The sequence below is a fragment of the Citrus sinensis genome, chromosome 3 (assembly GCF_022201045.2).
Source record: "Citrus sinensis cultivar Valencia sweet orange chromosome 3, DVS_A1.0, whole genome shotgun sequence".
NCBI classification, from domain to species: Eukaryota; Viridiplantae; Streptophyta; class Magnoliopsida; order Sapindales; family Rutaceae; genus Citrus; species Citrus sinensis.
In genome coordinates this window covers 44,642,168-44,668,197 of record NC_068558.1, presented here as the reverse complement: position 1 = coordinate 44,668,197, position 26,030 = coordinate 44,642,168, and the positions used below count along the sequence as shown (strand labels likewise).

Sequence of the window (26,030 nt, the reverse complement as noted above, 5' to 3'; positions counted from 1 at the left end):
AGCCCCACTGATACACAAGATCCTTAGAAGAGAAATCTCTAGTCTTGACACTACTACGAATCTCTGTCAAAATCATAATCGCAACACATGGTATAATTTATTAAGAACCTCAGAGTATCTATCAGCATTTATGCTGTAATACAAAAGTTGAACAACGAACCCTTGCTACACCATACATGTAAATATGTTCTCTGTTGAGCTGCAGAAAATACTCTCGCCTTCAAACTAACTTTTACATATATTACACTCTGTTTTACAGCTAAAATCTTTGAAACCCTAATTCTGTGTGTACACTAGACAACGCTGCCGTCTCCTGCGATTTGAAACATAAAGAATACAACACAAGCACCTTATTTTGTGCAAGGTGGCTGACATTCTGCCGGCCTTTCTAAGTTCTGACTGACTGATGATGAAGCCTGCCAAATAAGAATGGCAGTCCTGCGACAAGATGCTGTAACTTGCAAAAATCAGTCAGCCAAAATCATATATAAGCAAGTGAGTTCCGGTCAAGGTCAGGCTGCGGGCGACCACGTGTAGGAGTTGGCGGTCTTTGAATGTTGAGCTCCTGCAAGGAAACAAACACACCATGTATAGTTTTGAGAGGAGTGAAATTTATCCAACGACGATATCAAGGTCCAACATCAAAGTTTATATATCTTACCTGCATCCACATGTCATCTATAACACGTTCTGGAGATGTCTCAGGTGACTGAAGGGGAGGTGGCAAGGGATGAATTAATTTTGGAACCACAACCAATCCCCTGCCGACTACCAATATAGCTCCAGCATTGTTTGCCGTCCCTGGATGCATATATCATCATTAAATTAGGCTGCACGAGCTAGCACAGCAAAAGGAGAAAAGCCAGGTGATTTTGCTTACCACAGTAGTTGGTTGCAGAAAAAAGAGTAATCAATTGCCCCTGAGCAAACCGCTCAAAACCATCCATTACACACTCATGAGCCCTTATAATGAGCTGTAATTTGTTTCTCTTGCAAAAGTCTGAGACTCGGTCAGGCTGCAAAGGGTACAGACTCCAATGAATAAGCAATTTAAAATACAGAAATGACTATCATCATAAATAAAAGCTCGTGGATAAAACATGTATTAGCGGTCAATTGACAAGGTAATTGAAATTCCCAAATATTGAAACCAATTAAATAAATACAGGCATTCACAAATTGCCAAAAAAACATTATAGAAGCTGAAAAATCTGATCAAGGGCACGCGGGATGCGTCTCAAGATTTCATTGGCTCGGCTGTTTTGTGGAATCCATGGCCCTGCCAATGGAATCTTGAGATGCAGCCCGTCTAGCGCACAACGATAAGCACCAGATCAGGACTCTAGAAGCTGATGAAAACTAAACTTTACCTATAATGGCCACGAAAATAAAATAAAATTCAATCGTAGGCAGCTCATTCAATGGTTTATTTATATGACACCATTCAAAAAGGTAGTTCCAAAGAATAGACAGCCTCGAACACTTGTAAAGTTTCATTTTATACACGTTAATATTTGGCGTGTGGAAGTCTGCACGCTACAAAATCCACCCTTTATGCTAATACAGCTTCAAGTGGTATCCCGAAAATTTTATAAACGTACAAACTTTGACGAACAAAAGGATATATTGAGTTTGTATACACTGAAGAACCTCCCTTACCCCAAAAGTGACCAGACCAGGCCCTCTTGCATTTGGTCTTAAACCTTCTATGCTGTCATTTTCTGTAGGATCAGACCTATATAAAAGAAATAAAGATTTTAAGTGAAAAAAGAATAATGTAAAGAACCATTGACCTTAAAATGGTAGAGATATTTAAAACAAACCACAGAAGGTCCATCAGAATTATAGATCCAGCATCCATGGTTATGGGCCTTTCAAGCTTCTCTATCTGCTCCACTGAATGTATTGATCTCCCTATGCCACCATGCATACAGATGATTTTCTTTTCAATAAGTGCAGCAAGAGGAAGACAGTTGAAGAGTTGGTTGAACCGTGTCCATGCCCATATTCCATCATTCTCCCCCTGTAAATAAAATTTTCATTAGTACATTCTGACTTTCTCAGGATGAAGCAGCAAAATTAACATAAGAATATTCGTCCAAACCATTCTCTCAATGCATTCAAGGCGAAAACCAAATAGCGCATTTATATCAGCAGCCTCATGGTTTCCACGTATAAGGTGAACATTCTCAGGGTACTCAATCTGCAAAAATCACAACAAAACAAACAAGATAGTCACATTTGAAATTATTCAGAATTATACTCCATACCAACTTGAGGTGACTCAAGGCAGAAGCTTGCCTTAAGAGCAAGGAGCAAAGTAATGGTTTCCAAGCTGTGCTGCCCTCTATCAACATAATCTCCCAAAAATAAATAGTCGATATAACTGAAACAAAAAATATTCTGGCTGGTGAGACAACCCACAGAATGATTATTGTAAGAGGTCTTGATGTCAACTTACGTAATGTCTCCTGCAGTGGAAGGAAATCCATATTCATCAAATAGCCGCATTAAGTCACCAAACTGTCCGTGAAGATCACCAAAGACCTTAACAGGAGCTCTCAACTGAAGAACTGTGGGTTCCTGCATAAAAATCTGCTCAGCTGCATAGCAAAGCTCACCAACTTCATATGAATCCAAGAAAAACCTCCTATTAGCTGGAGCTTTCCAGTTTCGAGGCCTAAGCAATGTAGAAATAATCTGCAAGAAGACGTGATAGAAAATTAATTACCCAGTAAAACTACGGTAGTTATGTTAATTGTCAGAAAACATGCAAGAAAATATGATAGTAATTGCCATAGTAATGGTAGTCATAATCGAAAGCAGAACATATGACAGTAAATTACACAGTAGAACTATCAGAAAACATACATAGTTTTAGTTGTACAAAACATAATAGTAAATTATCCAGTATAACAATACGAAAAACGGATAAAATTGGTAACACTTGCCTTTTTATGTAAGCCCTGGGGAGATCTTTGCCTGGTGAACTTTTTGGTTGGATATGATAGCTCATTATTCAAGGGAATCATTCGTCTGCTCTCATTTTCAAACTGATCCAACGATAACTGCCGTACCATCCCACCCAGGTTCCCTACAGCCTCTTTAGCAACCACAACCTGTGACAACAAAACATTGTGATACTGCAGTCTGGCAGCTAATAGAACTATCACGACACATGATGTTGATGCAAAGGACATACAGCTCTAGGATGAAGGCGAACATCTGCCTCAGTGTCACTACCATCTGAAGTTGCTTCTGCAACTTGTGAGTTATCATCAGATACAGACGTTTCTTCAGGAGGAACAGCAGATGCTGCCTGTGCAGCTTGCCAGACAGCATTAGCTGCTTCCGCTTCAGCAGCAGAAGCCTCCCTAAGTTTCTCCATAGAATTTTTGTCCATGCTGCCAAAAATGATTACCGACATATGGAACAAAGCTGAATCAGATATCCTGGTTGAGGTTGAGAGAGAGAGAGAGAGAGAGAGAGAGTCATGAAATAAAACCTCAGGCTCCCAAATGAAGGACTATGCAGTCCATCTGGAGTTGGTGTAGTCACATAACCTAAATTAGTTTGATTGACTTTGGAACCCGTATGGGTTGGAGCTCTTTCAGATGTTAATAGAGGAGAATTAACGTCAGACTGAAATGGAGAATTTTCTGCAACCAAAAAGTCATCTAGCAGAATATCTGCACAGAATGCTGCTACTACGTCATGAAACAAGATAAAAGGATAATACTGATAAAATGGCACTAAAGACTGACCAAGTAACCACAATAGAACAGAAAATCAAAAGAGACTCATCATGGAAGTTCCAATATGCCAATATTGGTGATGAAAAGAAATTTGATCAAGATTTTGTGAATCTTTTTCTCATTCAAGCTCCTTCAGACCACTAAAGAGTCCATGCTGATAAGCACACATTTCTGCTTTCCTTTTATGATTCAGAATCAAAAAATTGTAATTTACTTCACCATCTTAAAGCAGAAAGGCTCTTCCCATGTTGAAAGAAAGTGATACAATCCTCCATTGACTTAAACTTTTATTACATGTGTACATGTGTAGGGATCTTTAACTCAAATTTTTTTAATTAAAATTGTAACAAAAATTCTCGTCCATTGATGTTATGCAATCTAATGATAAAGGTTCAATTCATAAAGTAGTATTTAATACTGCCAACTCATCCACTCTCCTTACTGTTGGATACGATGAAATCAATGAACAAGAATTACTGACATAATTTTAAGTGAAAAATTAAAACTAAGAGCATGTACATGTGTGTGTGTGACAATTCAAAGCATGCTGAACTCACAGGTCACATTCGCAGCAGTCAAAGATCCAAAAAATTTCTGCATCAAGTTTATACTAATTCATCTATTTCTTTCAGAAATATCTAGAGATATAGTACTTACTCGAGAGAAAATATTGAACTTTAAGCTACATAATAAGAGGGGTAACAATAACCAAAAGTTCAAGCATAAAACCTATCTATACTTTGGTGGAAATTACTTGAAAATTAACATAAGTATGTTTATTATTGCAATAGCAGCTGTTGCTCCACAAAATCTAAGTACAGTACACAGTCCATGTGAATTAAGATTTCAAATTATGTTTTAAGCCTTTCAGTTTCCAATATAGTTTTTATGACCTTTACCTCCTTTGAGACCACCGTAAATATATATGCGAACACCAATAGATGCCGATGCATGACGACACCGACGCATAAGTTCCAAAGAAGGATCATGTTCGCCATGACCCTTACTTGTACGTGAGGAAGTCACAAGTCCATTTCTGTCCAACCAAACTCCGGCAGCCGTGTCCAACACTAACAAAACACATATAACATTTAAAGAAGAGAAAAAAGATCATGTTGCAGTTACATTCCATGATGACAGATGAGGAAAAGCAAGAGATTACCAGCAACAGCAGCTTCGCCTTCTATTGCACGTCCGCCTCTTAAAGCACCTCCAGTAACATGCAATCGTGCACCAACAAAAACCTAATCACAAGCAATATCAGGTTTTAATGATAGAAAAAGGATCAAAAGGAAGACCTAAATCAATATGATGACAGAAACATGCTAATAAAGCTACTATCTTCGCAAACTTATTGACTGCTTCCAGAAAATACTGCACTGCATGAGGAATTTTACCCTAAATTTGTCACTAACGATTAGTATATCCTTAACTTACTGCAGCATGTTGATATCTTGGTGAAGGAGCCACACCAGGTGCTAAAGTCCACTCCCATTGACCATTCCTGTGCATGAGCAGCCCATAAGCATCTGCCAGTGGCTGTGGAAGAACATATACAATTAATGAACATAAAAGAAAGCATCTCAATGTAATGAAAATTGCAATGCATGATAGAAAGATTGCCTATCCGTGCTAGAATTCTGACTCTTCGATATCAGTATGCAGGTGATAACCATATAATACCACTGTTTCATTTGATTGTATCAACCTACAGACATGTTTTCTGTGGATGTAAATGTTATGTTTTTCTTTCAATGAGGCCAGCATGATTCATTACAAAATTTGAGCCATAATTAGAGTTATTTTAGGAAGGATATAAGTGGACTTTTAATATTGTGTTTCCCTATATATAGAGCCATACTATTCAGTTTCTTTGTGAAAATGGAAAACCTATTTTCTTTTTCCTGCAACCCTGGCTAACAGAGATAATCACAGAAATAGCAATTGGCTGCTTTATTTGTCCATGAAAATAAATCCACCATACCGCACCAGAGGCATCCCTCCCACCGCAAAGCAAGAACATGCCATCTGAGCGAGCACTAGCTGTAGCATACCTGCAACGAAATGTCGTAAGATCTATAATGAAGATTGTTGAAAATCTAAAGGAATCATAATTCTTGAATGTTATTTTCACACTTACATTCTAGCAGAGGGTCTATCACCTTCTGGATTCAACCTTTGCCATACGTATGGTTTCTGAGCAGTATCCAAAGCCCAAGCATCAGACAGTACTCTTTTCCCTGTAGTCAACGAATTATCAAATGCACAACCATGGGGACAACTGATCAACAAAAATATTTCAGGCTAGATTACATCAATTCTTTGTCAGAAGCACATACAGAGGTCAACAAGAATAAGACAATGAGGCACCCACTTTAACGATACATAATAAATTCTCAGAAAAGATACGGGACAGAATTTTGCCCTTAAGTCCAACAAAGCTAACTGCCTAACTCTACAAAATTCTCAAATGAAAACTACTACAGATGCCCAATAAAACCTCTGGATGCTACCAGCCTTGTCTAATAAAGAAAAAAAGGAAGGAGGAGGAGGAGGAGGTAAACCTTTTAGGAATAATAAAGTTTCACAAGATTTTCTCCTTACAACACATTATTAATGACAGCCTCAAGCAACATGACGACTAAAATTAACTAAAGCAATTAAATTTTTTAAAAAAAAAGTGACAGGCAAAATGTCTTACCATCATTGCCGCTGACAGAGACAAGATATCTCTGACTGACCAAATCCATTACATGGCCATAGCGAGGCCCTGGACCCTGTCCTTGTACCACCACTCTAGACTCACATAAACCAAAAAATTAAAAAAAAAAAATCAGCAACCAGATCACAATTTAACGAACCCCAAAAACATAATAAAGTGAAAATAACTGCAAAAAAACTCACCTGTGCCACTTGAATTTGTCATTGGTCAAGTCAAGCACATAAAGATCATCAGTTGAATGCCCAGCAGGACCTATGCCACCCTAACCATGTACACCACCAATCATCCACAAAACCATCTTAAAGCATCGTCATAGAACAATCTTGCAACTATCACAAACAAAAATTTCCATTGATTACCTGAAAAACCACCATGGTACCAACAGCAGCAGCTGCGTGTGCAGCCCTAGGAGATGGTGGCTCACCAGCAGGTCTAATTCTGCACACACCAGCTGAAATGTAAATCAGAATGCAACTGAATACCAAAAATTCAAACTTAGAGCAGTAAATGCCCACAAACCTGGTCCATTTTCTAGTGAGAACATCATACAAATGTACTGAATTCGTCACTCCAGCCAGCCCTAAAACAAAAATTAACAAAGTTCTTTTTTCAGTACGAATACACGAGAGTGCAGGTGTAGGGGTGTGTGTGTGTGTGTACAACTGAAATCAAAGACAAAGAGAATTAAGGGAATGTAACTGATGCCGGGAGCAGATGACGTGGCACCGCCCTCAATAGCGGTGGCACCTCCAAAGAGGATGAGACGAGGACCGGTGGTCTTGGTGGCGGCAACGGCAGTGAGAGTGTGACCGCATCGTGGACCAGGCGCATCCTCATCCGTGTCCCAATACGTCTCCAAGGTCCGATAAGACGGAGCAGGGTGAAGCCACGGCTTCGCGTTCATGGAGTCACTGAAATTCAATTCAAATATATATAACAAATCAACGATCTTCAAAATTAAACCCTAAAAATCGGAATCCCGGACAACGAACTAATGCTAGTGGTGGCGGCGCTGGTGGTGGGCCCGGACAAAGTCTCCGGACCCTCAAGATATATATATTTCCTTTTTTTTCCCCTATAAATTCTTTTAATTTATAAATTCAATCAAATTTTTAAATTTAAATTCAGATAATTCGAAAGGTCTATGGTTAATGGTATTGCTATTGCAGTAGCAGTGGTGGGAGGGAAGGGCAATTCAGGGAAGTTGATAAGTATATAACTGTAGAATGAGATAAATGTCAAACTGCACTGCACCTAATGATGCCTTCTTTGGATCGGCGGCACTCACGGCTACTTCTTTTTTCCGCTGCGTGTGTCAAAGGGCATTTTCGATAAAAGGCGAAAAATAAAAATAATAAAATAAAAAGGTGGTGTTTTTTTTTGTTTTTTTAACTTTGGTTCATCATTTTTGAGGTTTTTACACGTGCTGAAACTTTCTTTTTAACCAAGTATATTTCTGTAGATGGCTATGTTGTTGTTCGTTATGCGGCTCTCGCTACGACTGGGGTTGATGTTTAGGTATCTAAATGTAGGCGATGGGAATCTATCCTCAAAAAAGGTCAAGAAGTGCACGGGCGAGTTACTTGTAAAGTTGAGGCAAATAGATTATCGTCCGTGGCCCAGCCGCGGGCGTGGGTTTCTAATAAAGTTAGTTAATTTTTTTCTTCGTTCAATTATTAATTTCCCTTATTTCGAATGGGGGCAATGCTAATTAACATATTTAGCATTGAGACAACCAACAAAGTATTGACGCCATTGGTAATGGAGTCTCTTTAAGTGATTTGATTGGGTTTGTTTTTCAATTCGAGTCGTAGATAGGAAAGTCGCCTTTATTGAGAGATGTCATTACTGAATAAACATGCACAATTTTTCCTTCTTTATTGCGATTAACATAAGAGTTGTTTTTAAATAATAAATCTGAGTGATTAATTTATAAGCAATTGTATTTAATTGACTATTTGTGTTTAAAATTTTAGAGGATGTTTGAATTCTGAAGGTGTTATGGACTAAAACAATATTTGAGCTTGCCCATCTCATTCACGATTGAAAATGGAAAAGAAATCACCAATGCCTGACGCCCACTTATTATGCTGATGCTATTCAATAATCCGAATACAGCGCAGATGGGACACGCATTTGCGAATTGCGATTAGTTTACGTTGTTGACAGAAAGGTCGATTAGCTTTCTTCTTCCAAAGTGCTCCATTTGGGGGCCGTTTCTAAGAAGCTTCGTCAGCTGTGCTGACTCGGCATTCAAAACCAATAAAGTGAACACAGCAGACCAACGCCTAATCAATTCATTGGAACCGAGTAAATCAGAAGTTGAGACCCGGACTCAATACAGAATAATGAGCCCATAAATTAGTAGCCCCATACGCACTCACCAAACAACAACATTTAAATACGGATTAAGAGAAATGGATGTGCCGCTCTAAGAAAACAGGCCCAATAGAACATGCACATCTTTAATCTTAGGATTATAGCTTCTAACAGCTCTTGATAATCCTTCTAGTACTCGTTTGAACTTTATTATTAAAATACCTCATTTTAATTGGTGAAAAACAAATCCATATATTAAAATTAACCGAATTTCTATAAATTTTCACTCAAAAAAATTTTCTTTTAAAGTTTTTATTTATAAAATGCAAACAAATCTTAAATTAATTTTTTTATTACATAATTTCTATCTCCACAACTCTAAAATTTTAAATTTTTTTATAAAAAAAATTGAATATTTCTCATAACATGGAGTGTGAAGCAAAGCCATGCTTGAATTGAAATTGAGATATTGATGCAAGTTTTTCTTATTTGAACAAGTCAATTTGTTAAAAAAAAAAAACTTTTTTAAGTATTTAATTGAAAATTCATGGGAGTATAAGGCCCAGTTTGGTAATTTTATAGGTCTTAAAATAATTATTGTTAACTTTGCTGTAGAAACAATCATTTGTTAAGATAATAAGTTAAATATTTAGTAAAATTTATTTTGATAATAAGTTAAATAATTGTTTTAAAAGCAATTATATGTACTTGTTAAATCTTACTATTAAGCTACTATAAGTATGTAAATAATTGAATTTGATATAATGATATTTACACATTTTTAAACATGCATATGAACTAGTTTTTATTGTGTATATATAATAATCGATAACTAAAATAAACATTTATATCATTAATTTATTTTTATTTTGTTCTCTTAATATAATTAGCAATAATTGCAATAATCTCTTTGAAGTTGATGATTTTATTACTAATTAATATGGACAATTTTGGATTTTTATAGTATATAAAATTGATTCTCAAAATCAAATTTTAGAGAGTTACTCTTTTCATTCTTTTCAAATTTTACTGTAAAATTGGGTGATTTTGCCAAAAGTAATTTCTAGAAAAAATTTAACAAATATTAAAACTAGCTTTTAGTTTTTAAAAATCACTTTTGAGCTTCCCAAAAATAATCCTAAATGGACCCTAAATAGTTTGTTAAAAAAAATAAAATTGATTTGAGTATTTCATTAAATTCCCATTCAAAATAACAAATGAATTAATTTGTAGGTAATTTCAATTGAAAAAGGAGTTTTAAGAGGAATTTCTAACAGTTCGGTTTCAGTAAACTTATAAGACAGACAAAAATTCGAATCATAAGATAGATCGTTAAATTTCAGGGTAAACTCCCATCATCTTCTTGGCTTCTCCAGAGCTCGAAAAATCTCATTACTGAGAAAAATCTGTTGTGGCTGCTTTTTACGATCTTGTTCAGCATATTGTTTCAGGACTCCCCATCTGAAAACTTTCCTGGGAGGGCGAACCGAGATATTGGTCTAAAATGATAAAAGCTGAACTCTCTAATGTATTTCACTAAATAATAAAAGATCAAACAAACAATTTGGAGAAGAACTTTTAAACAGATTCAACCGTGCCTCTGTATAATTCATTTGAAGCTAATTTAAATGAATGACATACCTCTCTGATGATGACAGCAATCAGCCATGACACTCCAGAATCAAAAGTTTTGCAGAGTAGGCTGTTGGAACTCTGCAGTACAAAACTGAATCATATAATTCACGTCACCATATATGAGAATCCAAGAGAGAGAGAAAGAGGGGTCGTGGAAGGAGCAAATGCGGAGGAAGCCTCAGTCTCATATGAACAGGAATGGCCCAAGACACAACATGTCGCCATATGCAGTTTCATTGCTGAGTCCGGAATACCTGATCTTGATACCAAGTCCAACTATTGAGGGCAAATTCATCGTATTATCAATTATCCCACTCAGCTTCAACAGCTTTGCCAAGAGCATCAAGCTGCAGTTATAATGACAGATGGAATCCTAGTCAATTTTCGAATATGGCTACAGAAACAGACCCACATATCAGTTATCTAATAATTGATCAAAGTGAAGATCATAAAAAATGAACACACCCAGAGCAACTTTGGAACTCTTGTTTATACTCCAGACGGCATCAACAGATCACTGTTCAATTATAGCAAATAATGATAGTTCAATTATAATAACAAAGTTTTCGTACGTCGCAGCATTCAGTAATTTTGCGGGCATATAAGTATATTGCTGCAAAACATAAAACATATTTTAATACACTTAAATTGTAAATTTTGTATCAGATAAAATATTGTGAATAACACACCCTCTGAAACCTCCAACGACGGGCATGGCACTATCAATTTTGAGAATATAAAAGAAAAAAGATAAGACAATTTTCTTGATAAGTTAACTGAAATGCCTGAAGAAATCTAGTTTGAAGGAGGTTTATGTGGTTGATCAGTTGCTCCGACTGGAAAGAATCAGGCTACAAATCCATAGAGTATAAATCAAAATGCAATAATGCAAGAATTAGCGAAGAACTCACAAGAAAAGAATCCCTTGATACACAAGGATAGTTGAAAAATGACTCAAAAAACATCAGGACTAGGCTACTATCCATAGAGTATAAATTACAACAACCAAGAGAGACTGGCTTTTATTGCTCAAATGATAACGAGATAGCAAAAAAAGTGCATCAAAACAGACCTATTGTGAATGCTCGACGGCCTAAATGTAATAGCATTTGAAGCTGAAATTTTTCAAAGGGAACCAAATAAGTCTTAACAAAGTAAAAAGCAATAATCCAAAATTTGGAGATGCAGGGGATCGAACCCTGTACCTCTCGCATGCAAAGCGAGCGCTCTACCATTTGAGCTACATCCCCAGGTGGTTTTATTTGGTATAATAAGATAATTAACCAGAACTTAATTCGATAAAAAATAACAGGCCCAAACAGAGTACCCTCCCTCCTAAACCCGACCCAAATGTGATTAACGGGCCGAATCGCAAGACACTGCAGTCTCACATTCAGTCATTCCCTGCGCTTGCTGGGAGAGTTGCAAGTCTAGATAAGTGGCAGTCTGGCATAGCTGTTGATAGGCAAGCCTGGCAAATTTTAAGTAACCTCCCAACACTATTAGCACCTATAGTTGGGTGGAGCAGATGAAATTTGAGAGTGCCAACAGTAACCCTGCTAATCAGCTACCAGAAAACCATGCCAGAGCTGACAAGGTATACTTTTTGCAAATATCAAAACATTTAGTAATTTGAGACACCAATGGCTCTGGGCACCATTTATAAACCCTAGGCAGCTGTGTTAACTCAAATATCCAGCTACCAGCCCAACAGAAGTAGTGCAAGTTATCATCAACATTTTCCCCAGTTCAAAACTTGGAATCATTCCACGGTGCACACAACCAATACCACAAAACACGTGAGTAATGCAAACCAACTTCATTGTTGCTAACTTTAAACCCCCACACAATGAGATGGGACATCAAAAAATTATTGTTTCACTATATTCGGCCGGAACCCAAATCCCAGTTTACACGGAGATAAAAGGATCACAAATAAAGAAAAAAATTGCGTAAATCAATCAATCCTGCATTTTTTTTTTTTAAGTATTCAAATTCAACAAGCAGAGAAGTTTCAGCACTAAAATTCTTGCGAAGCAGATCCAATATCCTCCCTTCCTTTGCCCATTTTCCTTGGCAACAGGTTCTGATGAATGTTTGGCAGAACTCCTCCATTTGCAATAGTAACTGTGCCCAAAAGCTTGCTTAATTCTTCATCATTCCTCACAGCTAGTTGAATGTGCCTTGGAACGATACGGTTCTTTTTGTTATCCCTTGCAGCATTGCCAGCAAGCTCCAAAACCTGTATATTAATTTAATGCATACAACAACATGAGAAAGAATCAAAACATATAAACGGGTACTAAATATATTAGTTTTAAAAAAAATTTCAAAATCTCTTCCATTTTCTAACATTTTCTCTAAAACCAAAATGTTTCTGAAACAACAACAAATACCATTGACACCAAAAGACAGAGTAGAGAATCACATTGTAAAATCAAATGTCCAAAATACAGAGCTTTAATGCTGTTCCTCCATGCTCTACTTAAAAAGAAACAAATATAGATCCAATATTTCACTCGTAATTAGTTAATTGGTCCCATCAATTTCCCAAATGCAAAAGTTAATAAAACCCTAACATTGAAAAATGATATTCAACATTTCTTGTCAGCAGAAGAATCGACCAAACAGAGATTGAATCAAATGAAATGATAGACAAAATGACCTCAGCAGCAAGGTATTCAAGAACAGCCGATAGGTAGACGGGGGCGCCGGCACCCACGCGATCGGCGTACTTTCCGGCTTTGAGGAAGCGAGCAATACGGCCGACGGGGAACTGAAGGCCAGCCTTGTGAGATCTGGAAATTGATTTGGTCGACTTGGGCTTGCCTCTGCCGCCCTTCGTTGATCCTGCGGAGCTCATCGATTGACAAAATAATGCAAATGCTCTCTTGCTTGCGCTTTCTGGTGAAGCTCTGAAATTGAATTGAAGGGAAGGAGAGCCCTGTTTATTTATGTAGGGAGGCGACGTGCGTGGTTTGTTCTCGCTGGCTCGGAAGGTAACCCTCGGATTGCCAGCTTGGAAAACCACTTTTTTATTTTATTTTCTTGATGACATTTTTCTAGCTGCGTGCTTTACCAGTAGAATTCCGATCCTCTCTTGACTTTTGTTTTTTTTGTTTTTCAAATTTAGTCAAAATATTAATTTAATTATAAATAAAGTGAAAAATTAATTTAACTGCTAACATTAAAATTCAAAATTAAAAGAAAGATTCTTACCCTAGAAATTGGATGTTTTCGATAAAGTCTCTAATGTTTTAAATAATTTTGTGAAAACACTACATATCCCATTTTTCTCACATGTCCCGTCACTTTTCTCTCGTCTTTCTTCTGCAATCAGCCAATCTCCTTCAAAAATTTACATTTTAAATATTTTATAGCAAAGAACCCAACATATTTCTACTATCAAAATTTTGCAATCTTTAATTTAATAAAATAAATTCCTTTTCCCAAAAAAAAATTAATTCAACAAAATTTAGACAAAATTAAGGATCCAGCTACGATACCACTGGTTCTGTCTTTTGTGCCGGCAGTGTTGTAAAATTTCATTGAACCCCTTTCATTCATTTTTATTTAAATTTTACCTCATAAATATTAAATTAATTTCTATTGCATCCATATAAACATTATAATTAGCACATTATACTATTTACTATTTATACATTTTTCTTCTATATTGCACCTTTATCACAATACTCCCTCTCTTTATCACAAATACCGGCAAATCCGACCCGAATTTCGTTTCCATTTCCGTCCATGCCACCGACCAAGGTTGGCACCGATTGGAAGATCGTGCGACGACGATCATCTCTATGCCATCCTTGTCGCAAAAATAACCGGGTCAACCCGACCCGAGTTTTGTTTCCGTTTCTGGCTACTCCACCAGCCAAGGTTGGTACCGATTAGAAGCTTGTACGACATCAATCATCTTCATGTCATCCTTGTCACTGTAAAGCATTCGGAAAACTGTCGATCAAAGCCGTGAAAAATCATAGAATCCCCGCTTCAATTCGCCGCGGTTTCTCCGATTTCCGATGACGCCACCACTTGGGTTTTGTTCTCCACAGTTCTCTCTATCTTTTCTGACCAACCACAGTCACTGGAAAAGCTGATTTGCCATTGATCGGCCGTTAAAAGATTCACAAATTTGGGAGAAATAAACTTAATATTTGTGAAATAAAGTTCAAATAAAAATAAGTGAAAGGGCTTCATAAAATTTTACACAGAAAAGACAAAAGTAGTGGCATGGTGCCACCATTGCACGATAGGTGAGTCCCAAAATTAAACATTCTGATCTTGCCACCCTCCAATAAGAAAATTTAGATACAAAGTCACACAAAGTGAATCAATAAAAAAAAATTGATTAATTTTAAAATGTCAAATATTATTTTGCTTAACCATTCAAAAAAAACTTGTGTTTAAATTGAGTGCCACCCGTCCGATGTGCAGTTTATGGAATTGTTTCCCAAAACAATAGTATCAAAGTAACACTATTAAATTAGCCGTAAGCAGTGGGATAATCCTTTGCGGCTTCACAATCATTTAGTCGAAAGCAAATATTAAGAATTAAGGAATGACCTTGTAATCTGAGAAACAGAACTAAATCAGAGACAACATCAAAATTACAACCAGCCCCATCAAATGATAACTATTACACAAGAGAAATGAAAAAACTATTCTTTGCAGCAAACTATGGATTCATTTGAAAATATTGTTCCTACCAATTACAAATATCATCAGCGAAGAAACCCAGGATTTTTACTCAATTATCCAAAATGAGATTTACACATATGAAAGTGAAAACCCAAATTCACTACATACTTATAAACATAACCCGAAATCGAAGATTCCAGATCCCTAATTAAACCCCTAAAACTCCTGAGACACGGATCCAATTTCGCCCTTCCGTGCTGCAGCTTTCTTCGGCAGCAAGTTCTGATGAATGTTAGGCAACACACCACCATTAGCGATAGTCACAGAGCCAAGCAGTTTGCTAAACTCCTCGTCGTTTTTCACAGCCAACTGAATGTGCCTTGGAATGATTCTGTTCTTCTTGTTGTCCCTCGCCGCGTTCCCAGCCAACTCCAAAACCTATCAAATTCAAAAAAATTACGAAAAAAAAATTAATAAGTAGTAAACGCCAGTTTATAATTTCATACAAGAGAGAAAAAAAATATGAACGAACCTCAGCAGCAAGGTATTCAAGGACGGCGGAAAGATAGACGGGAGAGCCGGATCCGACGCGCTGGGCGTATCGGCCTTTCTTGAGGAAGCGAGCGACACGGCCAACCGGGAACTGGAGACCGGCCTTGTGGGATCTGGACACCGGTTTCGTGTCCTTGGACCTGCCCCGCCCACCCTTGGTTGCTGCAGCTTCTGAACTCATGGTTGAGAAATGGGTTTTTCTTTTGAGGAAGATTGAGAGTTTTGAATAAATTCGAAGCGGTTTGCGATGAGAACGTGGCTGGGTTGTTTTTGGTTCATATAGAGATGAGGGATGCGTTTTGATTGGTTGTTTGAGACGTTCGCGGATCAATGACGTGGTTGTAACTCGCGGTTTTGATTTTTCAAGGATTGCCAGCGTGGCACAGCGGGTGCTTTTTATTTAAAAATAAAAGTTTGAGCGGGAAACATAAAAATTTTGCCAATTATAGTACTTTTATTTTCTTTGTACCTTACGATGTCGTTTCTAAAATTTGGAAAAGTCAACTGGTCAAAGTGTTCTGTTTCTTGTTGCGGTGAAAAGGCATCGGAAGATCACTGCTGGCCCAATGGGAAGCAGATACTACTTAGCCCCCGTATTCTCATTTTGCACCCCATCTATCCGTTGTTTTGAATTGTGATGGAGGTTCACACTGTTGGACTTGGACACAGCCTTGATCCGCAGGGTCATCGATTACCCATGGTTTGCCACATTTAAATGCAATTATCCTGTCAATCATCGAAAACAAGAATGTAAATTTCGGATTTCTCTTCCAACAAACTGATAATCTTCAAAATATTTTTTTAAATTATTGTAAATTTTAACTTACTCTCATTTTTATTTAAAAAATAAAAAAAATAGGGTGGATTAATGAAATTTCTTTTAATCCTATTCTCAAAAAAAAAAAAAAAGGTAAGTAGAGGAGTGTTTTTAGGATGTCATTTTAGGGTAACCTTAAACAAGAAGCAAATTTGAAGAAGCAACTATTTCCTCTTGGTATCTTCTACATAAGCAAGAAGATGTATAATCGAGTGCATCTCATTTTTATCTCTCTAAATATGAAAGGAAAAGGTTCAAGTTCAGTACCTATATATATATATAGAGAGAGAGAGAGAGAGAGAGAGAGAGAGAGAGCATTTGGTAGTAATATGGGTGATATCAGGCTAAGTAATTTAGGGGTGGGCATTTGGTTCGGTTCAGTTTGAACCGAACCGTATTATGACAATTTAGTTCGGTTTGGTTCGGAGCAAAAAAACTAAATGGTTCAGAAATTCTAAACCATTTGGTTTTTTATTTGGTTTGGTTTAATGGTTCACGAAAAAAGTAAAATTAAAATTAAAAAATAGTTCAAAATTTATCCTTTTTATTTTTGTTTGTTAGTTAATACATGATATTATATATGTCATAGCATACACTTTATTTTATTGTTAATACTTTGCTAATGACTCGCTTTGACTTTGAGAGATGATGTAATTATTGTGAATGTGGAAGTTAAAGCATGAAAAAGTGTGATTGAGAGAGTACTTTGGCAATGAAAATTTAAAGTTTATTTTCTAATGTGTAGTCGATTTTTAGATTATTGATGAACTGAAAAGTGAAAGTGTCTTTCTTTGCAATTTTTTTACTGTAGAAATACTATTCTAATTTCTATATTCTTACAACTTATTTAATTCAAAAGTTTAGAATTATATTATTATACGGTTGTTTACATTTTTTTTAATTACAAATCAACACTATTTTTATTTTCCATTTCAATTTGAATACTACCACTTGACTACTTTTAAAAAAGAGGCTAAAAAATCCCTTGTCAAATTTGAACCTATAGCTTTTACCACATCCTTACTCTATTATTAAGTACAATTAAAGGAGTCACTAGACATATAATATAGATCCATGCTTATTAAAGAATCACTAAAAAACTTCTAAATTTTATTTTTAAATGCATATTTACTTAACTATGTAGCAAATAGAAAAGTAAAAAAGAAATTCCCTTAAAAAATACAAATAAGTTAATATTATTTTCATTAATTTTTTTTTTCTCCACTAAATTTAACTACTCTCCATTTTATCACTCCAACTATTTTAGTGAAATATTTATCTCTTAATTTTGTGCATGCTCCTGTATGCATACTCAGTCCATTAAGTTGACGAGTATGAAAAAGTACACGTTGTACCGGACCATTTTCAACTTTTTTTAACTGATTAAACATCATGTGACTGTATTACACAGAGATATATACAGCTGCTGTGACAACATATTATTACACTGATATTTACAATTAGATATATACATGAGACTTATATTATTATATTTTTATTCTGTGAAGTACATGCACAGCTAAATACCCCTCACGGATGAGAGATGTCTCTATTCCACTCGCATTTCACAAAGAAAAAAGATATTATAAGTAATCTCCACACAATTATGTTTAATTGAGAGAGATTGAGTTTGTGGAGACTCGAACCATTGCCCTTATAATCATACTTAACTTTAAGAGTAATGATTCACCACTGGACCACAAGCCCAAGCAGCGACCATTTTCAACTTAAGACAGAGGTCCTGAGTCCAGACGCCCCTTTAAAATGTTTCAATTTGCCAGAAGCCAAAAGCTAAAAAAAAAATGAAGTAATCACTCGAGCAAAATCTCATTTCATTCATAAGCTGTTAAACTTATTCGATCCCCAAAGTATAAACGAGACGAGAGTAATGGAGGGATTCGTTACATTGTCCAAAAACTATATACAAATTACAAATTGAACTAACACGGTCACCATCTCGATTTTCAACCTCATTCTTTTTCTCGACACAAAGGCTGCTGATGAACAAGCAAAGATGGATGATTCTTAAAACAATCCAAATTCAACGGGACCAATCGCTTTAGGCTCTTCAAATTGGCTCTGGCCCCACGCGCGATCAACACCAACGCAACTTCCACGTGCCCCGCCATAACGGCGCAGTGTAACGGCGTGTACCCAGCGTCGTCAACAACGTCCACCTTCGCCCCATTGTTAAGTAAAATATTCACGCTCTCGATTTTGCCCTTAAACGCCGCTCTATGCAACGCCGTCCATCCATTCTGATCCCTCCCGTTAACGCTAGCCCCTTCCGCAAGGCAACTCTTCATTGCGCGAACGTCGTCCACTCTCGCCGCGCGATGCAGCGCGTCTCCCAGTTGCAGCAAGTCGTACAAATGCGAGTGGCCGTTCTCAACCGCCAGCGCGAAGGCAGTCTTGCCGTCTTTGTTAACGGCGTATTTAACGTAGTTCGGATTATGTAACAAGCATTTGACGGCGTCCAAATGGCCGTTTTCGGCGGCTAGGTGAAGCGGACTTGCCCCGTTTTTATCGAACACATCCGGTTTTCTAGCTCCGGTGAGAGACCCGAAGTACTGAATCACTCGCGCGTGTCCCTTACTCGCGGCAACGTGGATTGGGCTTGTGCCGTTTGAATCAACCGAATTCACATCAATACTTGCAAAAGCTGAAATCAAAGCCTCTATTAAATCCACCCTACCAATCGCCGCTGCCTCGTGCAGCACACGATCATTCGAATCATCGATTTGACATCCAGAAGCGATCAGTACATCAACAACATCGACGTTTCCAGCTTTAACAGCTAAAGAAATCATGGACCGCCCATCAGAATCCTTGTGATTCACATCAGCGCCGTTGTCAATCAAGCTCGTGACCAAGTCTCCATTTCCAGAAACGATGGCGTTTTCTAGTAACGACGAGAGCTGAGAAGCGGAGCAACCAGAAACCGCTTTGTCAAAAAAGGAAGCGAGATCCGGTATATGTGTACGCCGAGAGATGAGGAACTCAGCCACGTGGGGGCCCACAAAGGAGATGGGAAGCGTGGCGTCTCTGAATATGTGGGGCCCGCGCTTTGAGAACAGACGGCGGAGATCTTCGTGGTGGGCTTTGCCGAGGGGAAGCATGGACGATTTGACGACGACGGCGTCGTTGGGATTGGAGAGAGGGGGATGATCGGAGGGTTGAAAGAGTATCAGAGTGTATGATGAAGAGGACAGCGGTGGGATTATGGAGAAAAGTTTATCAAAAGAGAAGAGAGATTGGTCCGTTGTTGTCAAAGAGACAGCAACAGCCATGGTGTGCATCAAATTGGTTAAACGAAACGTTTTGGTGCACTTTTGGCCTCTCTTGAAAGCTATTTCAACTTCTTTTATATCTGCTTCCACTAACCGGTCCATTGTCAGTGTAACCCCCTTTGTTTTCTCTCAACTTGAAGAAGATGAAGAGGGTGTGTAGCAGTTGCTTTTTCTTTTGTTTTTGTTTAATTTGTTTTAATATTGGTATCAAATTATGTTAATTAATAAAATGGATTAACTTAATGTTTAATTGTTGGTTTAGGTTTGGCTGAGAAGGGATGGTAGGGACAGGGACTTTGAAAATGAGAGGATGAAGAACAAGTCAATGATGGCTTGTTTGAATATGGAGCCATACATGTCGCATTTAAGACGAAAAGGTGCTTCCTATTGCCCGTTTGATTTTCTTTAACATCAAACACCACTTTAATTTCCTGACTAATTGTTCTTGTTAACTTTTCATTGTAGCCTTGTAGGGACCATTTTGAACAGATTTTTTATTTCTTTTTCGCCCTAAAATTTAAGACCTATTTTGCTTAATCACCGACACCTAGGTTGGTTGATTATGAGCATGGAGGCTGTTACTTTATGCCTATGTACGACATGATAAATATGTCACACCACATAAGATGAAAACAAATGTGATTATTCTATCAATCTATGACCAGATCTCTGAGAATCATCTTAGATTGTAGTCTACAGTTTGTTGGGTTGAAATTAATGTGTAAGTTTTCAATAATTTGGCATCCACAACAGATAGTCGAGCACAAAATTAACACCATGTACTACTAGATTTGTTTCTTCATCATTATAGAGAGGTAGTACTAAATTAAGGCTATGTAATTAGTTTCTTTTTCCGAATTGCTGAATCTCTAAACTATTGATTTAGCATTTGTTGCAATGAGTGAAGCATCTATCCTAATTCCCAAGTAAGTACTGAATAAATATGACAGCCCCTACAGCCGTGGACTTCGTTTGGTTTTTGATTGAATCAGATATTGTAGAGCCGGTCTATGATGTCCTAGATGCTTTCTCTGAAAACAAATTTCCTTATCATGATGTGATATGTTGAGCCTAGTCTTTTGTCTGCCAAACAACATTTTTTTATTGTAGCATCAATAAGCCTCACTTGATCATTGGAGAATTAATGAGATATTATGTCATTGGGGTGCAAAATGCTATGGGAATCTAAATGCTTAGATTATTCAATCTATTAGACCAGTGATTTCTTGATTATTCACTTATAATGTGTTGTTTAGTTGATTTAAGCTGCTCTTCTGACAATAATAAGACATTTTAGGTGGGTTCCGGGAGCATTCGTGACATCTAATTGATATTAAAATAATTAGCAATGTCTGTGGTTGTAGCCTCAACTGATTATTATAATTCAAATGAGCTCACATTTTCATTTTCATGGTCTATGTCTCATTGTCTGGGATATTTGTAGCCATAAACGACATTTCTCTTGCTTTTTTTCACCCTTTTTTTTGGGTGCCCTTCCCTTCAAGTGAACGTTACTGCTGTTGATTACTTAATTTAAGCATTTCCTTGGCAGTGTATCATGGCTTCATGCTGTTAAAAGTTGTGCCTTGTTGTTTGCCCATTGACGAGAACCTCATCATATTAACTTCTAGTTAGTTGGTCTGGAGTTTAAATTATTCAATTGAAAACAAAAAGCTTGTCTTCTTTAATTCCATTCTATTCCTCGCAATAAATGCATGTTGTTGTTTCTGAAAATGAGAAGCATTTTCAAGAATATCTGTAAGCCATGAGTTGAGATTTGTTTACGCAATTTCATCATAGCCGTTACAGTAAAGAACTGGCCTTGTTATATTGTATTTAGTTGTTTATTTCCATAAGCATAAAGGACGTCTCAAGTTGGAGTAGAGGAGGGCCAAGTCAAGCCTACATCCCATCATATTTTTCAAAACGATGTTATATTTTCCTAGCTACTCCCGAAATCTGTGAAAGAAGAAAGTTACTTACTTGTCTGTGAACCGGCCAAGTGAGTTTTTGAATATTTGTCTTTTCAATTGGCAATAAAAGGATGGGTTTTCACAGACAGAGAACTGGCATCATTGAAGTTATTTCTTTAATGAAATATTGTGATAATAGTCCAGCGACAAAGTCACTTTTAATGGCGGCAAAATCTTATAATACTCACCGGTTGTCCTGGAATTACAAATCACTGAGACAAAACAAAATATAAATTAAGATCAGGGGAGTCACATCTAAAAATTGTTATTTAAACCATTAAATCCTAAAATAAGCCTTTTATTCAGATGAATAAATTATTGTGTTCAGACAAGGAATTTTATGTGTCAACGCTCTTGCAAATACAATGAGATACGGTTAAAAAAATCTTTGCCGTTATAGTGAAGTGATGAATCCCCACCCCCCCCCCCCCCCCCCCCCCCCAAAAAAAAAAATTGTCACTAAGAACATCCATAAGAACAAAATACTTTGTTTTCATGCCTTTCTTAACATTTACAGTTTTATAAAATAGTATTTGGTTCTCTTGGCCAGGAAAAGTTACTCCAAGTCTATTGTGGTGTTTTCTTCTTTTACCTTCTTCACTGAAGTTTCTGCAATCATTCTGCCCCTTGATTCAACCATTTCAACCTTTTGCCTTTTTTTTCCAAACCTTGTACCATTATTCCCTGATCCATGTACACTTCTAACACCACTAACAGAGTAGCTTCTTTCTTCTATATGTCAGCGGCTACTTCTTGTTTTTCCCTTTTTCTTCTGTATAAGTGATCTGATATTGACCTATTCTTTTTTGGGGTTCGTGGCTCATAAGTGGAAGTTAAAAGACTACACCTGCTTTGTTGAAAGAATGTCCAGATGAATGTTGAGTGTCAGCTTGTGGTCATTGGCTCTGCCTAGTGACCATATTCCCAGTTCAAGGTCAATCATAAAAGGAAACACACAACGATGTTCATTTCCCCAGTTATGGTTACCCCAGCAACAAAAGTAAGATACCACTTAGTAGTTAGTACTTACAAGCTGGTCTTCGCTTTCAGCTAATGCAAGCAACAAAGAAAATGACAAAGATGAGACCTTTTACTGAAAATATAGCTAATTCTACCTGATATTAGCGGATACATGTATATCATACATCAATATCTTTAGTTGCTTGGTGTGAGTAGAGCTGCATAACTGAGAGTTTCTACTCCTTTGGAGATCATTAGAAACAAGTCCATAGTGTAAATTAATTCTGTCCTTGCTGGGATGCTGGTGCTGCTGCTAAGTGCTAACATTCCCCCAACCCTGTTCAGCTTATAAAATGTCTTACCGTTTCATACTACTGTGATTCTTGTATGCAATTAACTTTCCAAAGGTTAGTTTCCTCCTAATGGAACCGGAGCTATTCTGGTCATTAAGTATGAACTGAGGTATGTTGCTGGCAAACTCATTTCGTTACCAAGGTGCTCTGCGACCAATATTGTCAAATAGATGTTAATAATAATATATAATGTTAATGGAGCGGCTGGAAGTTTGGTGAATTAGTGCTTACGTTCGGTGCCTGGGCAGTTGCTTACTTTCAATTTGGTTATGGAAAGAAGCTCTTTTAGTAACAGTGTTTCTAGGTTCAGCAGAGATCAAATTACACATTGCTTGGCTAGTTGGCCATTTTAACTTCGAGGTGCTTCTTTCCTCAATTCTACTACGCATGCAATTTGCGGCAACTGATAGATTGACTACTGACTTGTTTGGGGGGCCACTAGCAAAGGGAAGTTGGGGCTTTCTTTCACGGATTAAGTGGGCTCGTACTGGATGCTGGTCAGCCCAAGTTCAGCAGCAAAACTAAGCAACTACTCCAAAGTATTTGGGTTGGATCCGATGGTGTTGATTAACATCGAGTGATGGTCGTCATGCTAGAACAGTCTTTCCAACAAGCCCACATTTTGTGTTGACAAATATCATCACTACTCCCTCACAAAAAGTACGGGACACAGAACAGTCCATTCGATCCAAACACGAACGTACATATGTTTAAAGTTTTCCGCTATGAGATCTCTTATCTGTTACAAATTGCAATTAAAATCTTACATTGTAAGCATTTATATTCCAAGATAACATTCTTTGGTATTAGTAGAAGTAATAATAATAATAAGACTAATAATAATTTAGCTACCAACTTCTCGTGCCATATATAATAATAATAACACTGTAAACATATGAGCTTAAAGATTAACTATGGCGTCGTGTGAGAGTATTGATCATCACTACTCCCTCACAAAAAGTACTGGACACAGAACAGTCCATTCGATCCAAACACGAACGTACATATGTTTTAAAGTTTTCCGCTATGAGATCTCTTATCTGTTACAAATTGCAATTAAAATCTTACATTGTAAGCATTTATATTCCAATATAACATTCTTTGGTATTAGTAGAAGTAATAATAATAATAAGAATAAGAATAATAACAATTTAGCTACCAACTTCTCGTGCCATATATAATAATAATAACACTGAGAACATATGAGCTTAAAGATTAACTATGGAGTCACGTGAGAGTATCGATCATCATAATATGAGCACATTAGATCTGATCCATGAATGTTTAATTTCCATTTGCAGACATTGGATAAAAGGTACAGTAACAATTGCTCTCGGCAGAGGGAACCACATAATGTAAGCCATAGTCGCTTCCTTTGTTGCTTTTTTACATTTGAGATGTCATCGCTGTCATCACCACGGCAAATGCTTGTTCTACTCTATTCTATTCTATCATATTTAATTAAACTCTTGGATAACATGCAACTCTGACTCAATCCCATAAATTATCCACTAATACCGGATAAATTATTTTTTGATTGAATAAGACTCGATCGCTAATAATCTTGGCTTTTCAATGAACAAACAATATTACGGGACCCTCCTGATGCCCTGCCCATATTAGAATTGTGATGATGCAACGATGATGCGCAAGTGTCTTTGTTATTGGATTTTCACAGGTGCTTTATATCCCTAATCCCTAGAAGAATCCATCACTTTTCATGCTGCTGGTAGGGTTCCTTCCTTGTATTAAGACTAAATAAATTATTCTATACTTTTGTAACTACCACATGCTCAATTTATCAAATAATTGTCTACATGGATTATGTTAGAACCATTATTATTGCATAGAATATTGTAACTACTAGTTATCCCAAGCAAATATAAAAAAAAAAAAAAAAAATTTGAAATGGTATGTTCTAGCATTGACTTGGAAGTTGGAATTATGAATTTACTACTTGAATCTAATATTATTTAACAATTTAATATGCAACGAAAGACCAATTATGGCCATCGCTTCTAAAAAGAGGGGAAACAAAAGATTTTAAACTATACTGTAAAAGATTGATTTTCGGTAAGGGATTCATAACCACGTCAATTAATTAGAAGAGTTAAACGCAATGGTGGAGAGTATAAGAGACTTCATGTGGATATTTGATAGAAATACCTTTCATGTGATATATATATATATATGTTTATCTCTTGTGCACTATTTTATGAGATTTTGTTGTTTTATTGAATTTCTAGACAGATCCTGATATTGTGTTGATATATATCGGGTTACTATTGCGTTGTTTGTACTATTGTGATCTAGTTGAATAAATTTTTCTTTTAAAAAGGGAAAAAATAGAAAAAAAAAAACAATTTCTATTGACATAAAAGAAAGTGACAAAAAAATTTTATTGACCATGACAGAGATTTAAAGATACTATTATTTAATAAAATCATGTCATATGTTTCGTAATTTTACTCTCGTAATAATATCACTATCACCATTGATTTATTTCACTTAATTTTACTTTCGTAATTTTACTCTCGTACAGACGCGTGTGTTGCGTTTGTCTCACTTAAGATTATACGTGGGAGATATATATTTTTATTGAAGGAAAAAAGAGATTTCATATGTTATTGAACCTTTAAATATGGGTACTTCCCCACTCTAAACATAAAGTTGTATGTTAGATCATATCATTATTCATGCTTAACGATTAAACCACCAATTAAAATTGTGAGGGTAATAATTTTGCTGTACATACAGTAAAAACTTGTAAAATTCAAAGAACAGTGAATGAAACACCTGTTTTAAATCAGGAATCAGGATAACTTGTGGATAAAGCAAATGAGATCATCACCTCATTGCATTATTAGGTTAAAATATCAAGGCCACGACAAAGCAGTTGGACAAGCCAAACATTGCTTACTCGCCAACCATTTTGAGACATGATTGATAATAACACCCAAATTGACCATTGTATTAAAAGTTCTTTATCAATTCGGCCTAA

At 36.6% G+C, this 26,030-nt stretch overlaps 4 protein-coding genes and 1 non-coding gene across 6 annotated transcripts; all 5 read right to left on the bottom strand.

The window, feature by feature from the left end:
* Window positions 1-75: 75 nt before the first annotated feature.
* On the bottom strand, window positions 76-7,954 carry LOC102619895 (serine/threonine-protein phosphatase BSL1). 2 transcript variants are annotated; one of them, XM_006479771.4, is made up of 22 exons: window positions 7,732-7,954; window positions 7,177-7,388; window positions 6,997-7,057; window positions 6,837-6,915; window positions 6,660-6,739; window positions 6,457-6,551; window positions 5,896-5,995; window positions 5,740-5,809; window positions 5,193-5,294; window positions 4,918-4,999; window positions 4,655-4,825; window positions 3,506-3,701; window positions 3,203-3,404; window positions 2,952-3,119; window positions 2,462-2,700; window positions 2,302-2,386; window positions 2,105-2,203; window positions 1,824-2,023; window positions 1,660-1,735; window positions 881-1,016; window positions 662-801; window positions 76-565 (listed from the first exon to the last, which is right to left on the bottom strand). In XM_006479771.4, the coding sequence occupies exons 2-22, from the start codon at window positions 7,379-7,381 to the stop codon at window positions 482-484; spliced, it is 2,670 nt and encodes an 889-aa protein (XP_006479834.1). In that variant the 5' UTR covers window positions 7,382-7,388; window positions 7,732-7,954; the 3' UTR covers window positions 76-481. The 2 variants fall into 2 exon arrangements, with proteins under 2 accessions (XP_006479834.1, XP_006479835.1); XM_006479772.4 differs by lacking the exon at window positions 7,732-7,954 and having other exon boundaries at window positions 3,506-3,689; window positions 7,177-7,725.
* Window positions 7,955-11,608: 3,654 nt separating this feature from the next.
* Window positions 11,609-11,681, bottom strand: TRNAA-UGC (transfer RNA alanine (anticodon UGC)). The gene has a single exon. It is a non-coding gene; the product is annotated as a tRNA-Ala (tRNA).
* A 554-nt stretch (window positions 11,682-12,235) lies between these two features.
* On the bottom strand, window positions 12,236-13,536 carry LOC102619114 (histone H2AX). Its single transcript, XM_006479768.4, has 2 exons — window positions 13,097-13,536; window positions 12,236-12,673 (listed from the first exon to the last, which is right to left on the bottom strand). The coding sequence occupies exons 1-2, from the start codon at window positions 13,292-13,294 to the stop codon at window positions 12,452-12,454; spliced, it is 420 nt and encodes a 139-aa protein (XP_006479831.1). The 5' UTR covers window positions 13,295-13,536; the 3' UTR covers window positions 12,236-12,451.
* Window positions 13,537-14,990: 1,454 nt separating this feature from the next.
* Window positions 14,991-15,897, bottom strand: LOC102618811 (histone H2AX). The gene is made up of 2 exons (XM_006479767.3): window positions 15,617-15,897; window positions 14,991-15,522 (listed from the first exon to the last, which is right to left on the bottom strand). The coding sequence occupies exons 1-2, from the start codon at window positions 15,815-15,817 to the stop codon at window positions 15,301-15,303; spliced, it is 423 nt and encodes a 140-aa protein (XP_006479830.1). The 5' UTR covers window positions 15,818-15,897; the 3' UTR covers window positions 14,991-15,300.
* A 2,371-nt stretch (window positions 15,898-18,268) lies between these two features.
* LOC102618532 (protein VAPYRIN-LIKE-like) lies at window positions 18,269-19,926 on the bottom strand. The gene has a single exon (XM_006479766.4). The coding sequence runs from the start codon at window positions 19,843-19,845 to the stop codon at window positions 18,424-18,426; it is 1,422 nt and encodes a 473-aa protein (XP_006479829.1). The 5' UTR covers window positions 19,846-19,926; the 3' UTR covers window positions 18,269-18,423.
* Between the last annotated feature and the right edge of the window lie 6,104 nt (window positions 19,927-26,030).